The sequence below is a fragment of the Nelusetta ayraudi genome, unplaced genomic scaffold (assembly GCF_046127955.1).
Source record: "Nelusetta ayraudi isolate G7.1 ecotype Tasmania unplaced genomic scaffold, CSIRO-AGI_Nayr_v1 ptg000057l, whole genome shotgun sequence".
Lineage (NCBI taxonomy): Eukaryota > Metazoa > Chordata > Actinopteri > Tetraodontiformes > Monacanthidae > Nelusetta > Nelusetta ayraudi.
Window position 1 is genome coordinate 3331787 of NW_027466107.1, and position 26646 is coordinate 3358432.

The 26646-nt window shown below is 45.7% G+C and overlaps 2 protein-coding genes across 11 annotated transcripts in view; one reads left to right on the plus strand and one right to left on the minus strand.

Moving 5' to 3' along the window:
• The window catches only part of col5a3a (collagen, type V, alpha 3a), a 43335-nt gene extending 35050 nt beyond the window's left edge, over positions 1-8285 (minus strand). For 6 of the 9 annotated variants that reach the window (XM_076038529.1, XM_076038528.1, XM_076038524.1 and 3 more), the window contains exons 1-2: positions 7963-8285; positions 206-367 (exon numbers count right to left, since the gene is read on the minus strand). In XM_076038529.1, coding sequence (XP_075894644.1) covers positions 206-367; positions 7963-8047 — 247 coding nt within the window. In that variant the 5' untranslated portion in view covers positions 8048-8285. Of the gene's footprint in view, positions 1-205; positions 368-7392; positions 7475-7765; positions 7904-7962 lie in introns of those variants that run through there. The other 3 variants (XM_076038525.1, XM_076038527.1, XM_076038526.1) reach the window with 3 other exon arrangements.
• Positions 8286-16524: 8239 nt separating this feature from the next.
• rdh8a (retinol dehydrogenase 8a) lies at positions 16525-22762 on the plus strand. Of its 2 annotated transcripts, XM_076038650.1 has the most exons (6): positions 16528-16930; positions 19550-19711; positions 20614-20793; positions 21276-21369; positions 21470-21653; positions 21763-22762. In XM_076038650.1, exons 1-6 carry the CDS (start codon positions 16825-16827, stop codon positions 21988-21990), a joined length of 954 nt encoding a protein of 317 aa, XP_075894765.1. In that variant the 5' UTR covers positions 16528-16824; the 3' UTR covers positions 21991-22762. The 2 variants fall into 2 exon arrangements, with proteins under 2 accessions (XP_075894766.1, XP_075894765.1); XM_076038651.1 differs by lacking the exon at positions 21276-21369 and having other exon boundaries at positions 16525-16930; positions 21418-21653.
• Positions 22763-26646: the final 3884 nt, after the last annotated feature.

The following is a 26646-nucleotide window of genomic DNA, read 5'->3' on the forward strand; positions in this document are numbered from 1 at the left end:
AGACCTGAGAAAAAGATAATAATGATGGAAAAAATGTTTCCCAGGAAAGCAGATAGCGCCCACAGGAAGCGGCACAGTGAGTTCAAAGTCAGATTTCTCAAAGCGTCACTGGGAGAAGCCTTTTTTAAGTCGCTTATTATTATTTTCTATTTTTGGAAACTGTCAAGAATTTCCACAATTCCACATGAAAACTGAAATCCTCTACCAGGGAAAAGCTGTTTGGTGGGAGCGCTGAGCTGGATCTTCTTGTCTATCCTGTAGGCCAAGTCTGGCTGCTGGCCTCCCCTCTTCTTGCAGAGGCCGTCCCCTTGGGAGACCCCCTCCATGTCCTCGGACAACCCCAGCGTCCGCAGGACGTCCACGGGAGCTGCAAATGGAGAAGAGACGGTAAAAGTCAGGGCAACAACGCACAACGGAAAAAACGCCGCCTTTCATTTTGTCTATGCCGACACCCTCGAACAACACAAAGTTCGCAAAGCGTCACAATTACCCCCGGCACAATGTCTTTGCTGCGGCGTAGCGAAAGGTACATAAAGACCGAGTGGCGGAAATTGTGGCATATGGCATGGGTTCGCCTTTAATGGTGCCAGGGCCGACACTTAAAACTTTGCCGGCGTGACAGCACTTTGTTGTCTGGCTCGGTTAAGTGGCGGTTGTTGCCGAGCTGAAGAGCAGGGTTTAGTGCCGCTGGAAGCTGGTTTTAAAGTGCGCAGGCTTCCTGCTTGCAGCGGACCAGGAGGAGGCCGACTCCTCTGAGAGGTGGCAGCAGGTGGCCAGCACTTCTGTAGATGTTATTATAGGATAGGGGCAGTTGTGCACAGTCTAGCCCCCGTAATCCCGCCTGCGGTGCACCTGACAGCTGACACCTGTGTGGCGCTCAACCTGCACCGAAGGTTGAGCGCCACACAGGTGGCTACTGTTCACTACTGTTCAACGCTATGTTGAACAGTAGCGGTGCTTTCGGCCGACACAAACATGCTCTGACCTCAAAAGGGGTCAAGTAAGGCTAAAAGCATTTATTCAAAAAATTAAAAAATTATATATATTTTTTTTATAAAAGTCTTATTTCAGCTATTTTTGCTTTCCGTTTTGTGCAAAAGCCCACACTGTCATATTGGGTCTATTTGTAATGAGCATGGCAACCGCTAGCTCTGCCATTACAATGCGCCCATGCGTAATTCGCAGTCTACTGGTCACGTTATTAGATGTTTGCCTTGATAAATCGCTGCTGTGCGCATTAACCAGGATGAGAGCTTTGGTGTGCAGCCAATCACGCACCGCGCCCCCTCCCCAGCACCACCACCACCACACAACCCCCCGCCAGCTGCTGGAGACAGCCTGTCCAGGGGGCAACTGGCCACTTACAGTAGCAGCATTCCAGGCATCCGAAACGAGGCTCCTAAACCCCAAATTGCCTCCCGCATCTCTCAGTGCTCATACAGAGGCGCTTCTCTTTAGTCTACCGTTCGTTAATTAAACGCATTGGGGAGAGTTTACCGTTGCCCAGACGTCGCTTGCCGAGAAACCGGGCGCTGTGTTTTATGACATTATTTATTTGCCTAGTGGAGGCCGTTTCTTCCCGGTCGCTTCAGGAAGCAGGACCTCCCAGTCCCGCAGCACGGCAACAGGGCCATAAACTGCTTCAACTTTAAATCACAACTGGGCTCCGTCAATGGAAACGCTAACTACAAATCTAGGGGCTTAAAAGACCGCAGCGCTTAAAATTCTGAGAGTACGCTGAGTCATAAAAAAAGCAGCATAAATGAAATAATTTTAGGTATTCTCACAGCAGAAAATGGTTATATTGGTGTTTGTAAAAAAAAATTGGACGGTTGTTCACCCATTCTGAGTGAGTTAGTCATGTTGACACTGGAATAAATGTCAAGGAACATGCTAGTTATTGACTTTCAAAGGTCACATCCCAAAAGCCTGCAAAGAGTGAGGAAACTGATTTAGCTTCTGTGTCTGTTCTCCAATCCTTGATGTCCACCTGTTATTGAGTGGGTTGAGCTCTAGACAGCTCTGCTGTAGCCTGACTGGAAGTCAACTTCTCTTGAAATGTGAAAGGTTGAACTTTTGTTTCCAAGTCAAATGTCAGAAGTGAGTAAACTCACAATAGTAAAGTTCAGCTCAATTCTTCATTTCCGTTCTGAGCATCATGGTTCTAATTTTCCAGCAGTGCTGCAAACTGCACCTGACAAAAATGGCACAAATACACACAACTACTGGGTCACCCTAACCCCAGATAAAGGCAACATTTTGAGGTTGTTGAGACAAAATCCACACATAAAAAAATACATTTTAAAGTCAGACTGCATTGGTCCAATCAATCCAGTTACACCCATAGGGAGTAAAAGGCAACCCAAACCCACACTGGCACGATGATTTAGGAGCTGTGTGGGAAAAAGACAAAAAACAACAACAAAAAAATAAAAACCTACATTACATTTAAGGATGAGCAACCTTGATTGCTGATGCATGGAGCCAGACGAAGACCAAATCGAGCCGGCAATCAATAAAAATGATCGCTCCGCTGCTGAAGAGCCATTTATGTCTCCTCAAGTTGGGCAAAAAATTTGCAGGCTCTCTCCCTCCCTCATCCTGCAGAGATGGCTGTGAGGCTGGCTCTGCTTTCATCTCACTCGTGCTTTGAGGTAATGATTTTCTTATCTCACCTGTCAAATTATCTTAACCCCCGTGAGAAAGCAGCAGGCGGCGGCGTGCGGACGAGGGCAACAGACCAACAGCGTGAAGAACCTCCCCCGGCGAGGATGCCGATGAATGGAGCTTCCAGGAGTTTGCACCGCATTGTTTCCACCATCACTTAATGATGTGACTCAGACGCTTTTTAAATAGCGCCGGTGAGTCAGAGAGGGGCTGACAAGTTTGGAAACCAGCCGCAGTTGTGACAGGCGGCGGCGGCGCGGCGTGACGTCGCGCGAGTGCGCAATACCGCACAGGCTTTCAATACGAGGCACCGTCCTTTGCCATGTTCGACTCGTTATTGTGCACGGCTGACAAGCTCCCTGACGGAGGAGAAGGCCGAGCACCTCGCAGATCTCGCTGGGTCCGCTGAAAATGCCACCCGACACTGTCCATCTGTGTGCATCTCCGCTGGCAGCTTGTGACACTTTGCACGTTCTTTCCGTGCCTCGCGGCCCCTTCTGTCATCTTCCGGGGACATAATGTGTTCTCTGTGCTTCTATAGCGAGCGTCTCTGAAGACATTCTTTATGACTCACACCACCTACACACCCGGCCCGGCCAGAAAATACCACTCTGCACGCACACAGTACTGCACTGTGAAAGACTATTGCGCCTGGGAACAGGGGAAATTTTTAACAAGAAGTAAAGCCAAGATGAATCTGGGCAATGAGTATTTCCCACAGTGTCTTGGCCCCACACCCCTCAGCTGAGTGTAGGAAAATCACTGACATTTGATCTCTCTCTGTGTTTGTGTGCGTGCATCTGATGATAAATAAGATGAAGTTGCACAATGTCTGCATATATATCCAGACTACATCCTAAATTTTCAAAGGGATTTCATCCATTGAAATTCCACTCATTCCAAAGATCTTAACACGGCGATATAGATGCATGATGAATGACATAAAAAAAAAAAAAAAAACACTGAGCGGATCCAGGAAGAGTGATTGAATGAACTGGGCCACAGCAGTTTCTCATAGACTCCGCGGGGACTTGATAATCAAATTAAATGCGTTGGGTGTGACCTCGATGCTGAGTCACGGATGCTTTGTGGGGCAACACTATAAGACACAGCAAGCTCTCTGCGCAAACAAATACAATGTATGTCATGGAGCCTACGCCTCAAACCTTTGTAAACAAAAAAGACCTGCATGATCTCATTTTGATGCACGTTGCCTCACTGAAACACCCACTGAAACACCCACACCCAGAAAAAAACCCCAACACATTTTGGATCAGTGCCTTTGTTAATTACTGCCTCTGTCATCCTGCATCATTTTGTCCATTAAGCAATTTGTGGGTTGTTGTTTTTGCCCTACCTTTTAAATAGACATAATTTGAAAAAAACGCAGATAAACTCGTGATCAAGGTAACTGTGAAGTACTATGAGCTGGAAGTACATATGAGCGGCAGAGATGTTTATCATCGTGAACATGCTTCACACTTGGCGCCATTTTCGGTTATCACAGAGACTTGGACAGCCAACAAGGTGGAGCTGTGGATGCCCACCACAGGCTTGATTCTACTGGTGTATTATCATAATGATAGCATCAATTTTACAATAGCTTATTATCACGAGATAATTAAAGAGCTGTGACAAAAACGGCTTTAAAACAGGTATTTGATGAGCATGCCGCTTTTTTAACACTGTGTAAATTTCACAGACGCTATGGGCACTCAGCACCTCGTAAACCCACTTAAAGAGATCTGATTGGCTCATTTTCAATGCAAAGTACCAAACGTTTATCCAGTGTCATTTTTAAAGGGTCATTCATTCTCTGAATACATCCCCAATGAAACATTACATTTGCCATATCAGGTTAATACAAATATTAACAAAGTGCCTTTAGTAATAAACACTGGCTGATTGAATCTGCTTCTTATTATAGGACTCTTGAAAACAAGAGTGGTTGATACATCGAGGGAGTTTTCTTGTATATCCAAAGGTTGTCAGACAAAGTAGCATGTTTGGGTTCCCCAGCCAAATGTGGGTCATTGAGTGTGCTGCTCTCCAAGATTTATTCTTCTGCGAGTGCATTTCCAAAGCGGAATCCTTCTACACATTCTTCAATCTCCACAGTTATTGTTGCTCTTGTTTTTTCACAGCACGATGGGTCCACAGGCCAAAAAGGCTGCAGGGCCCACTGAGAAAACACCTGTCTCTAATAGCGTCTCACTAGATGTGTCAGTGCAGCCAGTTCTGCACATCTACACATGTGAGGAAGTTGTTTGACGAGGGTAAATTCCTTGACTATAGTACATTCTCTTCTCTGCATGCACAAAACAGACCATTAACCCGGTCTGACCCAGTTTCTCAGCACCTCAACTCCTTTAGGAGCTGACAGAAGATGCCAAATCCAGCAAAGTTGGAAGATCTTTTCTCATGTCTGCATCCTTTCCAAGACATGAACTCCCCATTGTTGCTCTGAGACAGGACATATGTGCACGGACCATACACACTTGTCAGGCGCACAGGATTAGCGCCCACGTGACCAAGTTTATTTTAATTTCAACGCCTGTCAGGAGCTGTGCCAGCAAGAGGCAATTATCAATAACACCGTGTCACACCGTACAAATTCGAGAGACGGGGACACAAAATGCAAACTGCGGGCCGCTGCACAGGATCATGGCTCTTGACACTAATACTATAATGACAGTGTGAAGGACGCCTCGCATCAGATGAACATCATGACAGGTCACAACACAATTTTAGGTGTACTGCAGTGACCCTGGTTAAGATATGCATGAAGTGGGTGAAATCTAAATTTCCCAAGCTCATAATCTGACATAAAGAGCAAAAATGACATGAGAGGGGACACTGCTAGCGGACTCGGCTCCTCTGATGTCTGCTCATTGCAATTCCGCAGGAAGCATCCCCAAACGAGTCCCGCAGAAAGCCTCTTAAAGCATCCAGTGATCAGAAACACAGCAGCGTGGAAGCCCGAGGGGAAGGGAGTGACTGAGTTTCTGGAAGCCAGATGTGGGCTGAGCGGCTATAGATTGCTGTTCAGCACCATGAAGCGTTTAAGCATCATTTGACTCAGGGGATTTACAAGCAGTTTGCCCCGTCACGTAGACGGAGAGCGAGTCGGGGGATGCACTTCTACCCTCGGCAGCTAGGGACAGACCTTAACATCTCGAGCGCTTTGAATGTGTAAAATACTCATTAGAGAAACACAAACTCACATAACAAGGAAGGAAAACACAAGTGCTGGAAGAGGCGTATAAATCCCTTTCTTCCCATTCTCTATCCGGCTGCCTCTTTCATTTGTTTTCATTTGTCACTAATTTGTTTCTAGACGAGGAAAACAAGGCGCGTCGCCTCCTCTGGGAGTCTGCCGCAGGATCTGCAAAGAAGTCTCGATCAAAAAAGGGACACAGTGAGGGGGCTGCATGCACGATTTCCCAGTTTGCACGGAACCAGTCAAGGATGAGACAGGGCGAGCGCGAGCGGGGGGAGTTGGGAGGGTGATGTAAATGAAGAGATAAGGCGTTTAAAATAAAAACAAACTTCCTACTCCCCTCGCTCGGAGAGGACGGGATGAAAAGAGAAGCAAACAAGAAAACGTGTTGAGGCAAAGGAAGAACACAGGGGTTCTAGAGGAAACTAAGCGTGCAAGAGGAAAAGAAATGTCTCACTCTGTTAGCAGGCATGACTACAAAGTGCTCTGCCATCCTTGTCGAACACACACACACACACAGAGAAAGCATATGGGAAAACAGTCTCGAACTGGAAGACACACACAGACACACAGCCAGCCACTCTGAGACACAGACACGTTATCAGTCTCATGCCCAGGCTGCCGTATCAGTGCCGCCATATGCCCAGTGCACGTTGACTCATCTCTGCCTCTCACTTCACAGACTCTCATTAAAAAAAAAAAAAAAAGCAATACGGACGGTGCCTCCCTTCAATGTATGTGGCTTGGCTGGCGAACACGGGGCCAACCATTACAGCTATGGATTTCTGCTACTTCTCCTTCTTCTTCTTCTTCTTCTTTGAAAAATACAATATGAAATCCATAAGCGGGAATGAGACATGGGTGTGAGTGTTCGGAGAGCTTTTTCGACGTCCACAGGGTTAACTGCACTGTTTCGGCCCGTCACTCCATCAGGGAGCCTCTTAAGCACCAGCACCTGCAAGGAAATGGTCGACTGCCAATTGAAGACACTTAGGACATGGCCACAGGGCTCCGAGGCCTGCGTGGGTGACAGCGGTAGCCGGAATGACATCCAGTTTGTATGCATAAGCCGGCTGTAAAAGACTATCTGTTGGAGGAGGGGGTGGGGGGGTGAAGGCTTAAAAATTGGCTGCAGAAGCATGTAGGTGTCGCGCTGAGACAAAGAGTCAGGGGTCTTTTTTTTCCTGCACAAGGATCATAAATGCAATGTTTAAAAAGGAGCGGCGCCACCATGCACCGCTGTCTGGTTTACAACACAACTGTGCAAAATGTGATCTCTGCAGGTAATCTGCAATAAAGCACGTTAAAAAAAAAAAATAGAAAATAGAAAGGGTGAAGGGGGGCGAAAAGCATGATGCATGCCAGAATAATCATAGCCGAGGCACTAAGAGTGTTAGCGCTAAGCTCCTTCACCTAGAAGCCTATGCGAGGAGCAGAGGGCACATTAAACAGATCCATGACAGGAATTTTAATCTGCTCAGCTCGGTCACTGTTGAGCCATTCACCTCGTTCCTCGAGCCAACGTTAAACCTTTTCACAGCAAACCGACGCCGCTCACAAGTAAACTCGAACATGACATCACGCGCAGACGCCCAGAGGGTCCCCGCAGGGTTTCTTCCCGGCCAGTGGGCTACACCTGACACAAGTGAGGGGGGAGGGGGGGGGTGGGGAGGGGTGGGCGTGCGTGCATCAGTTAGTTTCTGCAAGAGAAATCGCTTCAATGCGAGGAAAGTGCACATCTCGGTGCACATTGTCGGGCTCTCTGTATGTGACACTCCTGCACCGGCTCGCTACCTTCCCTTTCCTTGCTACTTTCTTCACAGAGCCTGGCCCGCACACTGATGATTGCGTTGACGCATCACTTCAATGGAAACTCACCCGAAGTGCGGCCACCTTAACGTTCCAAGTGTAAAGTGGCTCTTACTACTGTTGTTGTCGTCTCTCGCTCGGAAACATTTACGCCGGGCAAACTTGCTGATTGGAAACGACTCGTGAGAACTTTACACACGAAGAGCGCGAGCAACGTTTAGCCAATGTGAAGCGTTAACAACATCACGTGGGCGTTCATACTTTACCGTGCCGTGATGCCGTCACGTGAAGCAGCGCTAAAAGAAAAAGCGGCGTCCTCCAGCATGACCCGCTCCTCGTTAACTGCTCCATCCTTCCGAGCAGAGACCCCCACCCTCACCTCTCGTCCCCGCTTCCGCCACCAAAAAATATATATGGGCAGCAGAAATGTGTTGTTGTTTTTTCCCCCCCTTCTTATCTTTGCTGAAAGACAGCAGCAGCCATGCGGAGAGGAGGAGAGCAGAGGAGGGAAGCCAGTCTTGTCCGGGCTCCAACTTGCTCTAAAGTTGTACAACTTTTGTTGTGGTGTGCTCTCCTCTCCGCTTCTCTCTGCCTCTCTCATTCAGCGTCTCCCTCCCCCCGTCCCACACCCACCCTCGCCTCTCCTCCTCCTCCTTCCCGCTCTCTCTCCCTCCCTCCACCTCCCATCCGGGCCAAGACGTCGCCTGAGGACGATTTTTTTCCCCCCCTCTCTCTCTCTCTCTCTCTCTCTCTCTCTCTCTCTCTCTCTCTTTCGTATAAATCACATTGATTGCTCGCAATAACGTGCGTCGTGCGAGTCTCACAAGTGGTCGTTGCCTCCACCTTAATGACGCAACAGGACTACCTCTTAACCTGTCAGTTTCCTACTTTATAGCCTTTGAAAACGTAAACATGATAAAGAGCCTCTTGAAAACGTTTGTCATTCATTCATATGTGTGTGTGTGTGTGTGTGTGTGTATGTGTATATATATATATACACATACATACATACATACATATAGATGGTATTAGTTAGACACCTAACCAATACCATCATCATTTGCCAGACAATAATAACCAATACCATCAGATGGCTGCAGTTGGTCCACTCTGGGTATCCAAGCTGCAGCCAGACCAGTGTGAGGCCTGAGCTGCACACATAAATTCATATCTAATACAAAACAGGTGTATTTATGTGATCTAACTTCATTTCTTTTAAAAAAATATATACATATATATATATATATATATATATATATATATATATATATATATATATATATATATATATATATAAAAAGCCTCTGACCTTATGTTTAAATTACTCCTAATAACAAAATGCTTGTCCCTAATCAGGCTAAAACCATGTTTGATCGGAAATGCGATTGAAACCAATCAAGCTCTGTTATAAATGCAAAACAATTCATGACTTTAAAATGATTAAATGGGATTGTTTCTACTCAAACTGTGTAATTATACAAGATACTTTGTGCTGCAAGTGTTGTTAATTTTCCAGTTGACGTTCTCCCTATTGGATTGTTCTGTTCAGTTGGACCAGGTTTCTCTCACCCCAGTGATGTTTATTATGTATCCACTTCTGTATCTTTTTAGGTTTTAGTGACTGTTCTTGAAGGCGACGGTGCAAAAACTCATCAAGGTAAACATTCCCTTTTCTTACGTCTGAACAAAACCGTGTTACACTTGATCTACCAGAAAATATGATAAATGATTCAGTGAGCAGGGAACATGAAATATTTTGTTGGCTTTAGCACATTTTTCATGTTGTGAGGCACTTTTTTTTTTTTTCTTACAGAAAACCTGATATTTTGGGCACAGTTCTTTAAGACGAGGTGCCCTCTCAAGAGGTCAAATTTCCTTGATGTCAAAGGCGATGAATGGTGGGCGAAGAATTGGAAAATGGTTGAACAGAATCCAAGAAAGTCTCTCAGGGTTGGTTCAACGCAAACGTGCAGATATCTGAAGAGACTGAAGTTGGTCTGGTAGGTAAACACGAAGGCCCTGACCTCCCACCGTCTCCCTTCTCAGTACCAGCTCAGCCAGTCTGAGTCTGGGCCGCATTCCTAACAGCTTTTAGCAGATAGTTACTAAGAGTCCAGGGGATAGTTTGAGCTCTGTGTGAGAAATAGTTCCCCAGCATGTGCCATGCAACTTGGGCCGAACACTGGAACCAGGTCAGCCAACAAATTAATAGTGCTTGAAAACAAACAAACAAAAAAATCATAAAGGAAGGATGAGAAGACGGATGTCTATTTTAAAAAGAGCGCACCTTATATCAACTGCGCTCTTTATTCTTTCCACATGACTAGCAGCAAACATGCATTAATTAAACCGCAATGGACCCAGTACATACATTTTAAAAAATTACACATGACACAATTGTAATGCACAGGGGAAAATTCCAATTAAAATCTGAGTCGAACCATTTGTCTGAAGCCAGTTGGTGTTCAACTTTCATCGAGCAGAAAGTCTTATAAATCAGACTGCAAAAGATTGATGCATAAATGACCCGTTTTCTTCATTGGTGTAAACACATCAATGCCACTAAAGGCACTCAGAACAAACAAAGCTGCTTCATGCTGGAGGTCTTTTTATCCTGATAATCAGTCCACAGAAATTAACAGAGTCACTTTGACAGGTAGTTAATTCAGCTCGACTTTGAAGGTACAACGAGAATGGACACTTGTCATTTTTATTGATTTAATCTCCAATGCCCGAGATTGATACTGTTCTAACAGTCTTTCAGATCCATCGCAACATGAGGTGAGGTGTTACTAGAGAGACGCCCGCTCTACCCCCGCGTTCCAGTGCAGCTTGACAAATCGGGGTGGACGTCTCTCATCGTTTAATCGCTTGGCGGGTGGAAAAGGTGAAGTGAAATGACGCAATCTGTCATCGCTGGGTTTTTAAGCCTCCTGGGACGTAGGAAAAACTCCATAGATCCTCAGAAGAGGCAGATGAGCGTTTAGGATTAGAGACCCCTCAAATGGGCTTTCAATTCAGCCTGTTCCTAGAAGAACATGTCCAAACAGGGCAAGGACAAATATGCATTCAGTCGTTAGAAGAAAGAGTCATCCATACAGACCAAGTCTTAAAAGTGCCACTATATATAACATGTAATGTGTTATATGTAATAGTACTAAACAGTATAATAATAGGATGTGATAAACATTGTACATCATGTTTTACAGATTAAATTAGAATTTAGAATACAAGTGCAAACAATGACCGTGGAACAATATTTAATTTTGCATGTGTGTGGTGGAGCCTGAGCGCTGATGTGATGTGTTGTCCCTTGTTTTCAGCATTACAGCAGATTTATATCTGAGCCTTTGATAACAACAGCCGTTCGCTGCACACGGAGACACTGAGACAGCCAACATCTGTCTAGCAAACGAATGGCTGCGGCCTCGGCGCTAATCACAATCTTAAGGCCGATTGGTGTAAAATGTGGGATTTCTCTGAGACTTTCAGACAAGAAAAAACCACGTCCGAGTATCATGGCTGCTGCACCAAAGCAAATCCAGACCACACTTTCAGGGAGGAGGAAGATGAAAGGGTGACACAAACAAATTAGAGAATACAGCAGGATCTCTTAACAAAACAGTCTGGACAACAAAAAAAAAATCACGACAACCATGAAGTCATGTCTCTAATTTGCACAATGGAACGTCTGATTTTCAGTCTGCATCAACCAGGTGTTAAACCCACTGCTTTTACCTTGCAAGAGCACATTGTGAGAAAGTCGAGCTGAGCAGAGAAGCCCTGCAAGCTGGCAGGAGTTATGAGGTAGCGTCACACACTGTTAGGACAATTACACGGTGGCTCATCAGCGGAACAGCCGTAATAATTTGAAACATAGAAATGATGACAAAGTTCTTTGAAGTTTTGCACCTGTGATCCATTGTTTCTCCTTTTCCTGCGCTGAACAAATTTTGCTTTTAGGGGGTCAAAACGCAAGTTTATTAGTCAGAGTCTGAAGAAAAGGCCTTGTGAGAAATGGGACTGTGCCACCCACTGACTGCTGGTGGTTTTATCTCCATGTGTTTGACAGCAATGAGTTCTTACATAATCCTTTAAAACGACAGGTAATCTGGAATTACTTGCTCAGGTTGCATTAGAAAGGATTAGATGAATTGCATGTTATTTCATTGCATCTGTAGCTGTAATTCCACATTTTTTTCTTCATTTTTTTTCATGGAATTAAATTTATGAAATAAGCTCTATAATTCAACCCTTTTCAAACCGGCAAGATCCTTATCGGGGACAAAGATGAGCAGACAAATTACTCAAGGAATATTGGCAAAACTCTGTAATTAAGTTGCTAAACCAAGAATGAGGCTGCAAGACAGTAGGTTGATTTTTCCATTTTGCCCCGGGCCAGGAAGGACTGTCAGTCTGGTGAATCATAATATTTAGAGATGATGAGAGACGGAGCTAATTAACATCTGAGAGCCATGTCTGTTAAATAGGCCGCTCAAACAAATAGACTAAATAAACTCAAGCAGCATCCACAATCGAGCTTACCTTGCTGTGTGCGCGCTACTCAGCTGTTTACTGCACAACACACCCTGATTGATGACGGCTGGGTCTGAGAGCCGCCATTTGCAGAGAGCACTGAAGGCGAATCTAAACAGTGATACCACAAAGGGGTCACACAAGCATTGTGGCGTGCTTTTATGCTTTGAAGTAGGAATTTGAATTTTGCAACTCGATCTGGAGGAGGCTGATTTGTTGCATATTGGGACAGTGGCATAACTTGAGAAACTCTGAATCGCCTCTGCTGAGACATTTTGTCAAAAAATATATTCATATCAATTCTTAGTGACGCTTCAATATACTTTTATCTCATGAAGAAAATTGTTCCTGTCATCAGAGAATCTATGAAAGACAGCTGGTGATGAGGCTCGATGACTGCCCCCCCCCCTCTCTCTCTCTCTCTCTCTCTCTCTCTGTCTCAGAGAATATTATAGAATGGTACTGACACAATGCCGCATTATGATCTTCATTTTAATTGCCCTGGTCTGAAAGCGTCTGTATTGCATTCAAAGTATTTACCTACAACTGCAACTCCACTTTCAAATTTCCCTTCTCTGGAACAAAAATACCGACACCTTTTCTCTTCTCTTGTACTCCAAGAGCGAGTTTCAAACACATTCCCGGTGGGCCGTGCTTCCCACCCCACCGAGCCGAGCCCCAGCTACTCTTCGCCTTCATCCCCTTTTATTTTCAAGTTTGCATTCCACACCTCCTCTGCAGACTGGACACAAAAGAACAGAACGCGCCACTCCTGACCTGTGGCAAACATTCCAGTCCTCTGGGCCCTTTCACGCAGCCAAGAGTCGGCGGTCCCTCCGGCAGCATGAGTCACTTTCTTGTCATCTTGTACTTGAATTTAGGGACTCACTGAGGAAGAATATTATTTGCTTACATGTGTTTTTGTTTTCTGCATGAAGTTTCCGTGGCATTTACCAATTCTCATTTTTTTTTTGGACTACAAAAAATGGACTACAAAATGATTTAGCCAGAAAGATTGATTTTTTAAAATGCTCCATCTTCTCCAGAAAATAGCATATTTAGCCCTTCAACATGTCTGGAAGAAAGCAGAGACAAGGTAGATGGGTGACCACCAACACCTGGCTGGGCATCACAGCATGACTGAGCTGGAACCCTGTTTACAACAAGGCATTAAAAGCAACGAGAGCACATGGCATGGGGAGGCTTGTGCAGACTTGTGTTGTCCCCACCTCTTAGTATAATCTTCTAAAATTCCTTGGCAGCAATAGCTTGAAGGGCCGACATCAGTGGCTGTCTAGCACACCTCCTCATCTCCCCCTTCACACCTGTCCACTTTCTCTGCAGGCACAAAGGACAGCATGCCATGATTAGCCCTGACCTCACTGCTGTCCATTAACCCGAGCTCCAGTGCCGTCATTCCCAGACTTTTTTACGTATGAACGACCTCCAAGAGGAGCTCCTGCACGATCCCGTCCCTAGGAATCCTCCCCTTGCCAAAAGTTGTCTGAATCATTGAACTCATTATGACATTTTGTCATTATTTAATTACTAGAGAGATAAAGTTGAAATATTAAGGCCTGTTTTGCTGGAGACCATTCAGACCAACCTCAGGCCACTTTGGGCCCATGGACCTCACTTTGATAACCACCATAGGCCTCCAAGCTGCAGCTGCTTCATTGTGGCTAATAACTGAGGTGGAAATATAATATTATTGCAGACTTTATTATTGTGCAGCAATGCATAAAGTAACTATGGTCATCACTAAAGTGACTTATAACTTGCAGTTTACGTGCATCAGAGTGGATTTGTGAAATGCAATACTTGGGATTATTTTTGGATAAATCATGGCTATTTAAATATTTTATGACTGTTTATGAGGCCGTCTGTGTGTAACAAGTTCTCACTTTTTCTACTGACTCAATGAATGTGTAGAAATTCTCATGTGTAGAACGTGGTTTGTCAGTTTGAGCCTCGGAATGACCATTAGAACAATGCCCACTTTGAGTTTTGTGCAAGGAGACATTTCATTGCATGCTTGTTCTTTTTTCAGTGAAGACAGGAAAAGTCTATGAGGAACTATAAAGATAATCGTATATTATATAAATAGGTTCTCACAATATTTTGTGTTTTTTGTGTATTTTCTGTGATGGTTTTTGGATGTGCCTTCAGTGATTTGTACATGTCTGCAGGATTTGACATTAATTCCAAATGCGCCAAAATATTACAGCTGTGTGTGTTGTTTGGCCTCCTGTCAGCACTGTTTTAAAATGGCTTCATCTGGCAATGCAATTTTCATATTTATTGTCTCATTGTAATTGTCTGCTTTGCAGATTGGGAAATGGGTCATGGCTTTGGGATGTTGGAAATGCGCAGACATCAGCTTTATGAGACAGGAAGAGGAAATGAGGCCTGAACTCGGCACAGGCTGCTCAGTCTGCCTGCCTGCCTGTCGTGCATGCACACATTTTCTCCACAGTTGCTGATGTTCAGATGAGGAAATGATTCCAAAGAAGCCATCAGAGGTGATTTTGTAGGTTGTTTATGAGAATTATGAACATGTTCTCCCCTCCACAACATATCTAAACATGTCTTCACACCTTTAACCCACAGATTACAGGCTGGCTGTCGATGGGTCAGGCTAAGACCTCTCTTATGGTTAAAATATGTCTTCCCTCCGGGAGACTCTTTCCTTTTAAAGTTATAAGGGGGATTAATAGCTGCTCTTGACAATAGAGACCTGTGGCCTCAGTTTAACCTAAGAGGAGACACACAGGCTACTCAGACTGTTTGAATTTGTGTCCTGTCCTCTGCCTTTACTCTCTTGCCTTGTCCTCATGATGACATTGATTCGTCCGACGGTATTGGCAGGTTCTGTTAGGGTGGGCTTAGCAAGGGGTAATCGGGGGGAAGGATCAAATCATGGCCAGCCAGTCACACAAATGTGTGTTAACAATATGTTTAAAAGGGCGGAAAATTGTTAATGATCTAAAAATTTGACAGAATCAGCAGAACAGGTCCCATAATTAGGCTTCATGAGCCAGGGGAGATACATCGGCAGCAGAGAACACACTCAAAACTCGATAAAGTTAAAAGAAAAAAAAAATCTAAGAGTCCCCTCAGGGTCACATATATTAATATTTACCAAATATCCTTTGTGAAACTTAAAGCTTGGCAAGTGAAGGAGTGTGTGAGTGTGGCGAGGGGTGGTGGTAAAAAAAAAACAGGCAGAGAACACATTGTGTAGTGCAAAAGACACTGGCTGTTTCCACCAATCATTGACGAAGTCCCTCAGCAGTGCACTTTGGCTCATCCCCACTCAGGGGATATTACATAAAAACCAAGAGTATAAGGATCTGTATTACATTAAATTAAAAACATACATTTGCTCTTCTAGTTTAACCGTTAGCATGTGGTTGCATCACATTCAGCCAACAGACTTCAACGAGACAGACTTTGACTTTTGTTCTTTGACCTTGAAGGAGAAGAAGAAGAAGTCTGGTTTGTGATCTTATCTGAGGCACTTTGACCTCTGACAACATTTGTCAAGATTAGGGCCACCTTGTCACTAACACAAGCACTTGTCATGAGATTATAATTCAACAAAACTGATAACCTCTTTAATGAATCTGAAAAAATGCGTCTGTATAATTATCAGTCTTTTTCGCAGCTACGTAATTAGCAATAATTAGTTAATGGGCTGTTAAGAACGCAATAAAACCGGAGTGCTGCTCATTTCCTTGCCACAAGATGGCAGTGCAATGCAATGTATTAAATTACTGCACACCCGTCAGAATTTAATTTGAGTGTGAGATGAAAATGTTTAAAATGAAAAAGTACATAGATAAACTAGCATTATGCGAAATACGGACATTCATGTTGGCAACATTAAAAAAAGAGTTCTGACTCATTGATCAAAGTAACAGTTAATAATTATGGTAAGAACAACCAAAGCCATATTGATGGTTTCTGATGACGTTGAATTAAAAAAAATAAATAAATAAAAGTTTAAAGTTTAAAGACCATACAACATTTTTTGGCAACTGTTCAAGAATAATTTGCCCTTCGATTAATTCAATTAAACCACAATTTATCTAAATGACAGGGATTACAATATACTGCATAGTAGATATCTGTCAGTGTTTACGACATGCGCCAGTGCTGTGGGAAGACGCTGTTGAGGTCACTGCTACAGAAAATCAAATAAGCTCTGCCCCCCCCCCCCCCCCCCCCCCCCCCCCCAGTCACCGACGCGCACGTACGCGCATGCACTGGCCCACCAAACATTTTTGTAAAGAGGAATTAACTTGCTTTTGGGGGCAGGCGGCACCTATCACGTTGAAAACACGTCCCGACCCTGATGGGTGTTTGCGATGCCACCTCCTTTTTTTTTTTTTTTTTTTTTTTTCTTTCTTTCTTTTTTTTTCAGTTACTGATTTTATCGAACATGTGACTGATTTAGACGCTCACATGGCTGCAGCGGCTGCATGATCCGCTTTAGCGATTTTAAAGTCCGGTGATCGGTAGCTCCTTCGGCAGCGACCATCCGGAGTGGAGGACCGCTGAGAAACACGGCGGACCTAACCCGACTAATCATGGCGAACAGCGGGCAGAAAGTTGTGCTGATCACCGGCTGCTCCTCCGGCATCGGGTTACGGATCGCCGTCACGCTGGCCAAAGATGAGAAGAAGCGTTACCATGGTAAAAAAAAAAAAAAAAAAAAAAAAAAAAAATGCGCTTTCTTCTACATTGTTTCTTTAATCGGAGCCTGTCGGCGATAGATAGCACGGTTCGCCACCGGGAGCCCGTGTCCGTGTTTACTTTCTCGTGCGAGGACGCTTCCATTGCGCCGGAGCTCTTTTACGCACAAAGTTCGCTTGAGTTTCGTGCGCGGCTCTCCGTCTTTAGAGGGGGGGCGAATCGGTAAGTCGGTGTGTGTGTGTGTGTGTATGTGTGTGTGTGTGTGTGTGTGGCGTCCACTCTGATATGCAGCCCCGGTTAGATCGGATCCATGTCCCCTTTGTAAAGCGCCGCGATTCGGTCTCTCTCTCTCTCTCTCTCTCTCTCTCTCTCTCTCTCTCTCTCTCTCTCTCTCTCTCTCCCTTTTTTTTTTGGGGGGGGGGGCTCCACTATTATTATTATCTGAAAGCGCAGTTTTTGCAGGACAGGGCGCTTGCGAGGATGCCGCTTTGCCAGGCAAAGTATTATAAAAGCAGTCTTGTCAGTTCTCTTTCAAGTGACTTCTCGCGCACAAAGTCCCCCCCGTCCCCCTTTTTTTTTTTTTTTTATCGCAGTGAATTGTAAACCGCCTGCTCCGGTTTAGTGCCGTGTCTAATGTGCCCTATAGTCGCCTCACTGGGGCGAGTGTTGAAAGAGGGGGGGCGACAAAGTTTGAGACCTGTACAAGCGAGGGTTCACTCCTGAGCCAAGGGCCTCGTTTGAAGTCTTCATCGGTGTTCAGTGGAGTTTGTGCTGCCCCGCACTGTCACTGCCGCTCCGCAGTTTGCACAGAAAACATTAATGCCACTGGAAGAACCCGGGACACCCCCCAGAACTGTGTCGTGGAGCAGCAGGCAGGACTGCGTCAGACCTACCTTCTGTCCAAACACCCTTCTTGGATGAAACTTTGCTTTCAAGGCAGCTTTAATGCTTGACAATTTGACCCCAGTCAGTGTCCGAACACTTTTGGAAACCTGTATTCTCAGCATATTTACCCCTGAGATGTGTAGTCATCTCTCAGCTCAGTGCAGTCATTCCTCCTACTGGTTAGGCCACTTGAAGAACCTCTGGTCAAGTTGTTTTCTTTGTATTTGGGGGCCATCCATATCAATAGTATTTTCTATAGCCATTAAATAGATAAGCAAAACATAAGTGATTAGCAGTGCCCTTGACACCGGTGCGAGCAAATCTTCTCTGAGACCTGCTTTTTAATTCGACAAAGCTGATTTGGTGCCCCCCACCCCTCCAGAATCTTGGGTAAATCAAGTTGAGATGAAATAATATTGCACTATGCATGAAGGAATAACCAGTAGCAGACTCTCCGACAACCCCTCCCCCTGCCAAAAAAATAAAAAATAAAACCCAATCTGAATGTGTGCAATACCATGTGAGCTTCATTCAAGAATGTTTAAGCAGCTCCAGAGTAATTCCTGCAGGAGCCACTGGAACAATGGCTCTCTTGTTCATTTCTCTCCCAGTGCATAAATCTCTTCATTGCCTCACAGACACAAATCTTAAATCACAAGATTGCACTTGATTAGACTCTATAAGAGCCGTCGTTGATGCAGGGCTTTTGTTTCACTCTCAAAGGTTCTGTGGTCGACGCTGGCCTTAAGTTACCTTTCAAGACCCTGAGTTTACACAATAGGAGATAGAAGATCAGTAACACTGACCCTTAAAGTGACTTCTTTGATCAGATGAGATCAACTGGATAAGCTTTTGCCCCCAGTGTCACACTATTCTGCTTATTCATGGGCTATTATCTATGGTGTCTCTCAAATCAGCCCTGAATTAAGTTGTTAGGTTTCTTGCATAATGGAAACCAGTCACACACACGCACAGAGAGAGAGAGAGAGAGAGAGAGAGAGAGAGAGAGAGAGAGAGAGAGAGAGAGAGAGAGAGAGAGAGAGAGAGAGAGAGAGAGAAGAAGAAATAGCCTACAAAATAACAATGACGCTTAATCAAAATCCTGCTGATCAAATTGTTCTCAGACTAACTGGACTTTGCTTTTTGTTGACCAAGGCCAGCATGTAGGTTCTGGTGAATGGCTGAGGTTGTTTACTCCTTGTGATTGGCTTTTTTTTTTTTTTTTTCATCCAACAGCTCTTTCTATCTCTGCCTTCTTAGATAACGTCAGTCAGCGCCAATCTACAAAAACACACAACATGGCAGAAGACAACACGGCGCTGATAGATTCCTGCGCTGTATATAGGTTAGCGCTGCGCCGCGTGTAAAGTTCAGAGTGGATCAATTCTGTGTCGTGTCAACAGTCAGGCGTGGCCACCGCGGGGAACTCTGACCCGCACATCCGACTCTGTTTGTTGCAGGGGCCTGTGTGCGTGTGTGTGAGTGAGAGAGTGAGCGTGACCTTTCAAGCAAGTGGTGTCTTGGCCTGTTGAGTCTGCTCGCCAGTGTGACTGTGAGTCAAGGCAACTGATACGTGCCAGTGATACGTGTGAAGCTTTTGAAAAATGTGAAAAAGTCAGGATATGTGTTGCTCTGCTCTCATTTTCGACTTGCTGCAGGCAACTTTTCCACAAAGCAAGAAACCAGATTAAACGTCAAAGTCCTTTTTCCCCCTGAACCCCTCTGTTTTCACAGTCATTGCCACCATGCGCGACCTGAGGAAAAAGGACAATCTGGTGGAGGCGGCAGGAGACACGTTTGGCAAGACCATGGTGCTGCTGCCGCTGGATGTGTGCAGCGATGAGTCTGTTAAGCAGTGTGTCAACAATGTGAAGGACCGTCACATTGATATCCTGAGTAAGTGAGACGGTAGTCCCCCAAAATAACTCCCACGTTGCTTCAGACAGGCCCAGCTGGTTACGTCTGTTCAATTTATTCCTACAAAAAGTTTCTTCTTAAAATATATTTTATATCCATACCCATTTTTTGCCAAACAAATTACCAAATAATTTGTTAGGCCAAAAAACTGTTGATCCGCAGAATCATCATATTTAGCCATCTGTTTGCAGCCTCTCACAAAAATATGTTTTGTTTCCTGCTAAATTGGACTCTTGCACCTTCTGAACATTTTGAAGGAGACAAATGAAGGCGGCTGGTCTCACAGAGCAGAACAGACACCTGGCTGTTCGCACTGACTTTGGACAGAAGTGGGTGACGCATGTTGCTCTTTGAGTCTTCCAAAACAAAACGACTGAAACCGAGCTAACGAGAGCAATTCAATCTCGAGAATTCCAGTGATTCATTTCGTGTCATTTCATTTTGTCTCGGGCAGAAGGGGAAAGAGCGCAGCATATTTTTGGAATTGTGCGTTTCTGGATTAGTAACCACAGAATTAGCGACGTCTTCTGTTCAGAATTCTTGTCCGGATCAGGGTTTTTGCCTGTAAATCTGCCTCTATTTCTGTCTAAATCCAACACTGCCATCCCCTCTCACCTCATTACTCAAGACCCAGAGGTCCCTGAAACTCCAGCGTTATGTCACAGCCCAGCGTTGCTGTCACACACTGCCATCTGTTGACAGTAACCAGTAGTGCCATCTGTTGTCTGTCACTGAAGCTCCCCTTATTGTCAACTCGTTTTTTGACGTTATGCAATCCTCTAATCACCGCCTCTTTGTTTCCTTTGAATAGACAATAAGATAAGAAACTGTTGGAGATAAGAGCAATTTAATTCCATCTCATTTGTGTGTCTGTGTGTCAGTCAACAATGCAGGTGTGGGCCTGCTGGGACCTGTGGAGAGCATCAGCATCGACGAGATGAAACGCGTTTTCGAGACCAACTTCTTCGGCGTTGTTCGCATGATCAAGGAAGTGATGCCCGACATGAAGAAGAGGCGTTCAGGGCACATTGTGGTCATGAGCAGCGTCATGGGTCTCCAGGGTACGACTCGCCTCATGTGTTTCAAATGGTGCTGCGAGTGATTGATCCGTGAACAAAGCAAAGAAAAAAAATCAAGGTCATCGATGCGAAGAAATGAAAATACTTTCTTGGCCTTAGCTTTGTTTATCTATAACTCGATTGTGTTGACAGTCAAGGTCCATTGACTTGGTGAAAGTCAAACAGTGAGCCGTGAAAAAGAATTTCAGTGTTTGTTTGAACATGTTTGAAGTGCGAGAGAGAGGCGGGGCTTCCCAGAACAATTCAAAGAGCATCTGATAAGATGCCAATCGAGGACAGATTACTTGATTCAATATCCTGTCTGGCTCTGTCATTGTTCCGTGTGATCTCTATTGACCGGCCTCGTGTGTCTGTGTGGAAAAGCTGCTGGACTCGCAGTGTGTCTGCTTTTAATTGAGAGTTGTGGAATTTGACAATGCACTGAACCGATAACGCCCTTTCTCTCCCGTGTTTTGTTGGTTTAGGAGTGGTGTTTAATGATGTTTACACTGCTTCCAAGTTTGCCATGGAGGGTTTCTGCGAGAGCATGGCCGTGCAACTGATGAAGTTCAATATCCGGTAGATTACCTTCTTTTCTTTACGCCGTCCCCGCGCATCTGTCTCCAGTTTGTTCTGGATACGCTCTCTCATGGGCTTTGCTGTCCGTGGCTCCTTGTAGCCTGTCCATGATTGAGCCTGGCCCGGTGCACACCGAGTTTGAGAAGAAGATGATGGAGGACGTGGCCAAGATGGAATTCCCGGGAGTGGACGCCGACACAGTTCGTTATTTCAAAGACGTTTACCTGCCGTCGTCCATAGATGTTTTTGAAGCCATGGGCCAGACGCCTGAGGACATTGCCAAGGTTCTTTGCACGCCGTTCACGTGTTTAAAAAAAACAACTAAATAAAATGTCCTATTACTCAAGCCTGAAATGTGTTCCAATACATTCCTGTTCTCCTTTTTCTTTTCAGTGCATTAAAAAAGTGATTGAATCCAACAGCCCTCGCTTCAGGAACCTGACCAACAGCCTCTACACACCCATTGTGGCGTTAAAGTACGCGGACGAGACCGGCGGCCTGTCCGTCAACACCTTCTACAATCTGCTCTTCAACTTTGGCCCCCTCATGCACATCACCATGAGCATCCTCAAGTGCCTGACGTGCAGCTGCCTGCGCAGACGCACCATCTCTCCCAACTGAAACTTGGCCCCTCACCAGTTTGTTTGACCCCCCACCCTCCCTCCAAACCAGTTCCTCTTTCTTCCTTCCCGTGATGATACGGTGCAAAGCATCTAGGGTAGAACCAGAGCTGCGTAAGAAGAAGAAAGAGAGCACGCCACCAGGATAAACTTTGTCGGACAGTTTGCGCAGTTGCACAAGTTTGCTGCGGGATGTGTGACTAGAATGACCTCATCCAGTCACACACACACACACACACACACACACACACACACACACACACACACACACACACACACGCATACATACAGACATACAGAGACATGAGCAACACACACATTGTGTAATTGTACAAATTTTAAAGAGGGGCATGCTAGATGCCTTATGGGAGGGGCTAAACCGCAGGTCGACGTCTCCCCGCTGCTTAATGAGAACACAAAAACAACAAGTGAGGCAAAGGAACATCCTAGATCGATAACAAAGCACAAATTTAAACTAAGCAAAGAGGAAAAAATAATATGTTTATTACTTGTAGCCTAGATGACTATAAACTCTGACTGGGATGTGACGTGTAAAAGGAAAAAAAAAAAAAAGAATATGTCCATTGTGATTTTGTTTTACCTGTGATTACATGTTTGCCTTACTATAATGTCCTCATGGTCATAACTGCTGTTTAATCGTATTTTTAATCTTTCTTTGAACTGAATGAGTGTGCTTTTAAAAGGTTTTGAAAGACTGGGTTGAGATATTTCTAATATAGCATCTCAAATTAGAAATAAAAGCAATTTCTGTATGTTTATTCTTTTTTTTTCCCCCTCGAAGGATGAAAACGAGAAAACGCAGTTATGTTGCCTGCCGACATAACCAAAACTTCTTTGGTTGTCTCCAATGCTCCCTGTAGTTCACTAGGGGGCAGTATTTCACATTTTATCCCCCGGCTTGGCAGCCAACTTGTGGCTTGGAACCCAGCTCGCTGGAGCTTCAGTGTGATGGAATTCGTCTCCAGTGAGATGGAGGAATGCTACAAAAGCCAGCAATTTCACTTTGAGTTGGCATTTTCCGTAAACGCTATTAATGAGGCCAAACAAAATAAGACGCAGCGCTTTGAGAAACACAACACAGCAACGCAATGGGTTATTTTGGTTTGAAGCACAACTAGCGGGGAGGAAACTTGAGGAGTGGGAAAAATAGTTGGCTGGCACAAAAACTAAGAGATGTGCAGCATATTCAGATGAGGACGCACGCTCCGCCTCTTGTGGCGCACACGTCTTTATTTCTTGCATATGCTCATCTTGTGTGCACGGCTGCTCATTGTGCACACGGATATTTGCATGTGTTTGCATGTGCGTGTGCGTGTGTGTGTGCAAGCGTGCGTGCGCGCGTGCATTTATGTGTGTGTGTGTTTTTGAATGTGTTGTCTGAGCATGTCTATGGGCCAAGTTAGTGATCTGTTGATGGATATAAAGAGGTCATGGCCTGCTCCCCATCAAAACCCCCTCCCTCGGACCCCCACCCTCCTCGCGCACACACACCCTGCTTTGTGCCGTGTGAGAGAATGTGACCTGGTTCCCATCCCCGAGGAGGGGTGAACCCTAATGACGGCCTCCTCAGACACATTGCGCAGCACTCAGCAGCCTCCCTCTCCAGCTGGCCCCTCTTTCCTTACTGGGCCGAGACCCCTTGGTGCACGCTGGAAGAACTGGGAGAGGTCTTTCAGTCTACTGCCGGCATCTTTGACTTCACCCTTCTCTGAGCACATCCTGTCCCTTATACCACCCAGCGCTCCTAAGGCTGTCTGGCAGCCGGTGCCTGGTCGCTCCGAGCCAGTCGGCCTCCTCACCAGGAGCAGCCTGCAACTGGTGGGAGACCTGTAGTTTCTGCGCAGTGTACAATGAACGCCTCTGCTCTGTGTATGTGTCTTCATCAGAGGCGACAGCTATGCACAATGGAACAAAGACACTGTCAATCACAAATGGGTGTGTGTGTGTAAGTGTGTGTGTGCTGAGGGGCTGGGGATTGAGGGGAGGGAGGGAGGAGTCTGTGTGCCCTGAATGTTCTGGGGGATGCCAAGATCCAAAGTGGGCCGCTGGAGGCGACGGACAAGGGGTGGGTGGGGTCTGTCACACTGGAGCAAAAATAAGAATCGGGCTTGTTTGGACCTGAATGGGGGACCTGTTTACTAATTGAGAAAAAACAAAAGTTACTGAAAACTCTCATTACACGCGAGGTCTTATCGAACCATTGTTGAGCACCTTTGTTTTACAACACTGCAGCATAATGAGGGCGTGTTGGAGCGTCACACACACACACACAAAATGCGGGGATCTGAGAGGAGAGACTCAAATAAGGGCAACCTCAATAGTTATCACAGCCATATTTGTAGGTTGCATTCTTTGCAGTCTGTCTGCATTCTTTGTCGTCGGGTCATCAGCGGTTCAACCTCTCCTCGCCGTCCTCCCCTCACCGGCGTGGCTGCCAGAAAAAGCACTCCTAAGCCCCGGCCCAGAGCGAGGAGACGGATCGGGCCGTCAAGGATCAGGAACAAAAGGGTGGTGGTGAAATTGCGGGAAGGAAAAAAAGGGAGAGGTGCGAAGATGTGCGGCTGCTGCGAGATGCTGGCACAAAGCGGAGCTGATGTCTAGACAGGGTGCTTCAGCCTGATCCCAGGTCAGGACGCATGAAAACCAGCCGCCACTTCTCTCTTTTTACAGCGAGGCTGCGTTTAGACGACGTCGCCGAGTCTTCGACATATGGCTCGATTTCAGGATCGGGCGGCAACGCAGGCTGAAAGGGGGCCGTGTGTGACGGGAGACGTGACAATTTGGGACGTAATTCTTTCTGTGGGGCTGACCTGCGACGTGGAGGGAAGTATTAATCTTGATGAAGTCAAAACGGGGAGAAGCCCCGGCTGCCCCACGGCTGGCCTGTGGCGCTCATTAGGGCCGCAGAGGCCACGGGGAGAAACAAACACACATCCATCTCTCCTTCTCTGTCCATTCTCCTCCATCGCTCCTGAGGCCCTCTGTCTGTCTGTCTGTCTGTCTGCCTGCCATGTCGCCTGTCCTTCGCCTTGACCTCTCCGCGGACTGAACATGGGTCACTTGTTTATTCACAAATGGACAGAGGTGGTGGTGGTGGGGAGGTTGCGCTCATCACCTCTTGTTCTGTCTGGCTGCTAGTTTGCGGGGCACCGTTTAGAATTGTTTGGAGGTCAGCACATAAATCAAAGAATTTTGGCTCCAGCTGGCCAGTCATACGCGGTGATTTACAAACAGAACCGCCATTGTCATCGTTACAACATTAGCCCTTGTCCCCTCTCCCTTACCGCTCTCCCAGAACATAAACAATCCCGGCAGGAATTTGCAGGACTGGAACCTCGTTTGGCCGCTAAGCGTATCATTTTGTTCCACTCTGTTCACCCTCTCAAAACCACCGGTTCCAATGACGGCGAAGCTCCGTGATTGCAGGGTTCAATCCGCGTACGTGCATTGCGTTTCTCAAGCGGAGAGGGGTGCTGGCTAATTGCGCCGGGCTAAGGCGTGATGTAAGCCGAGCCGGAGTAACACAATCCCCTTGTTTTTTGTTTTGTTGACAAAGAGGCAAAAATCTGGTGCCGCACTGTGTGGCCTGATGGCGGCGCCGCTGACGTAAGCGCTGGGATTTTGCACAGAAACCTGAAATACCTGTTTGCAAACGGGACGAGGTGAATAAAACAAAACAAAAACGAGCAGCTAGACAATACAGGCAGTTGCAGGAACCCTGAGAGGTTTCTCACCGCCGTGAGCTCTTTCAGGTTCATCCTGCACTGGATCAGATTTCTTATGGCTTCCAATTTCCTCAACCGTGGACGGCGGCTTTCTCACTTTCAGCGCTGTAATTAGACCAGCGGGAACCAAAGAGCCATTTAAAATTTTAATTTACAGGAAAATAGTCACACACTTTGTTCAGGGCTTTGACCAACACCGTGGGAATCACTTAGATTAAAGGGCCGTATGATAGGTGACAATAATTTCCCCTGATACAAGCAGCAGGTGAGTTCGATACGTAGATACCCTGGCTTGACCCCAGTGGAAAACAACTAACTGCAATAAATCTGATCTATTCATCGTCCCATCCATAAAGTTGAAAAGCCATCCAGGGCTGTCGGGCACACCCATGCCAAGGACGCCGGCCTGCTCCCAGAGGGCCTGCATCACTGTTTATTCAGCTTGAGTCCATCATGTCTTGCTAACTGTGGAGCCATGTAGATACTTTCAAAAACTTTGGAAAATATATTTATTTAATTGTATTATAATTATGACTTCACTTCAAGTGGTTGCTGGCTTGGGAAACGGCAAAAAATTGTTCCTTGGGAACGCATGTTTGTCATTTACAGACAGATTAAGCAGCATTGAACAGCTTGAATCTGTGTCTTTGGATCAATCAACACTGTTTTTCTTGTTGTTGTTGTTGTTTTTTTACTCCTCCTTCCACCCCCCACCCTTCAGAACAAAAGAATGCCTCTGCCTATTGACTGTGAAAAGATGTTCATAGATTTGTCCCCAGTGAAGCAAAGTCTTTGTTGGTTATCTCGATTGGTGAGCCGCCTCCGTTTGGCTCGGCCTAATCAGAAGACAAACACGCCTCTGTCATTTGGCTGCTGTCCCCTCGCCCATCCCCCCACCACCCCGAGTGGGC

Coding starts and splice junctions, on each gene's coding strand:
- rdh8a (XM_076038650.1), top strand. CDS start 16,825: ATGGCGAACAGCGGGCAGAAAGTTGTGCTGATCACCGGCTGCTCCTCC. Junction 16,931..19,549: donor TGAGAAGAAGCGTTACCATG/GTAAAAAAAAAA, acceptor CTGTTTTCACAG/TCATTGCCACCATGCGCGAC. Junction 20,794..21,275: donor CAGCGTCATGGGTCTCCAGG/GTACGACTCGCC, acceptor TTGTTGGTTTAG/GAGTGGTGTTTAATGATGTT.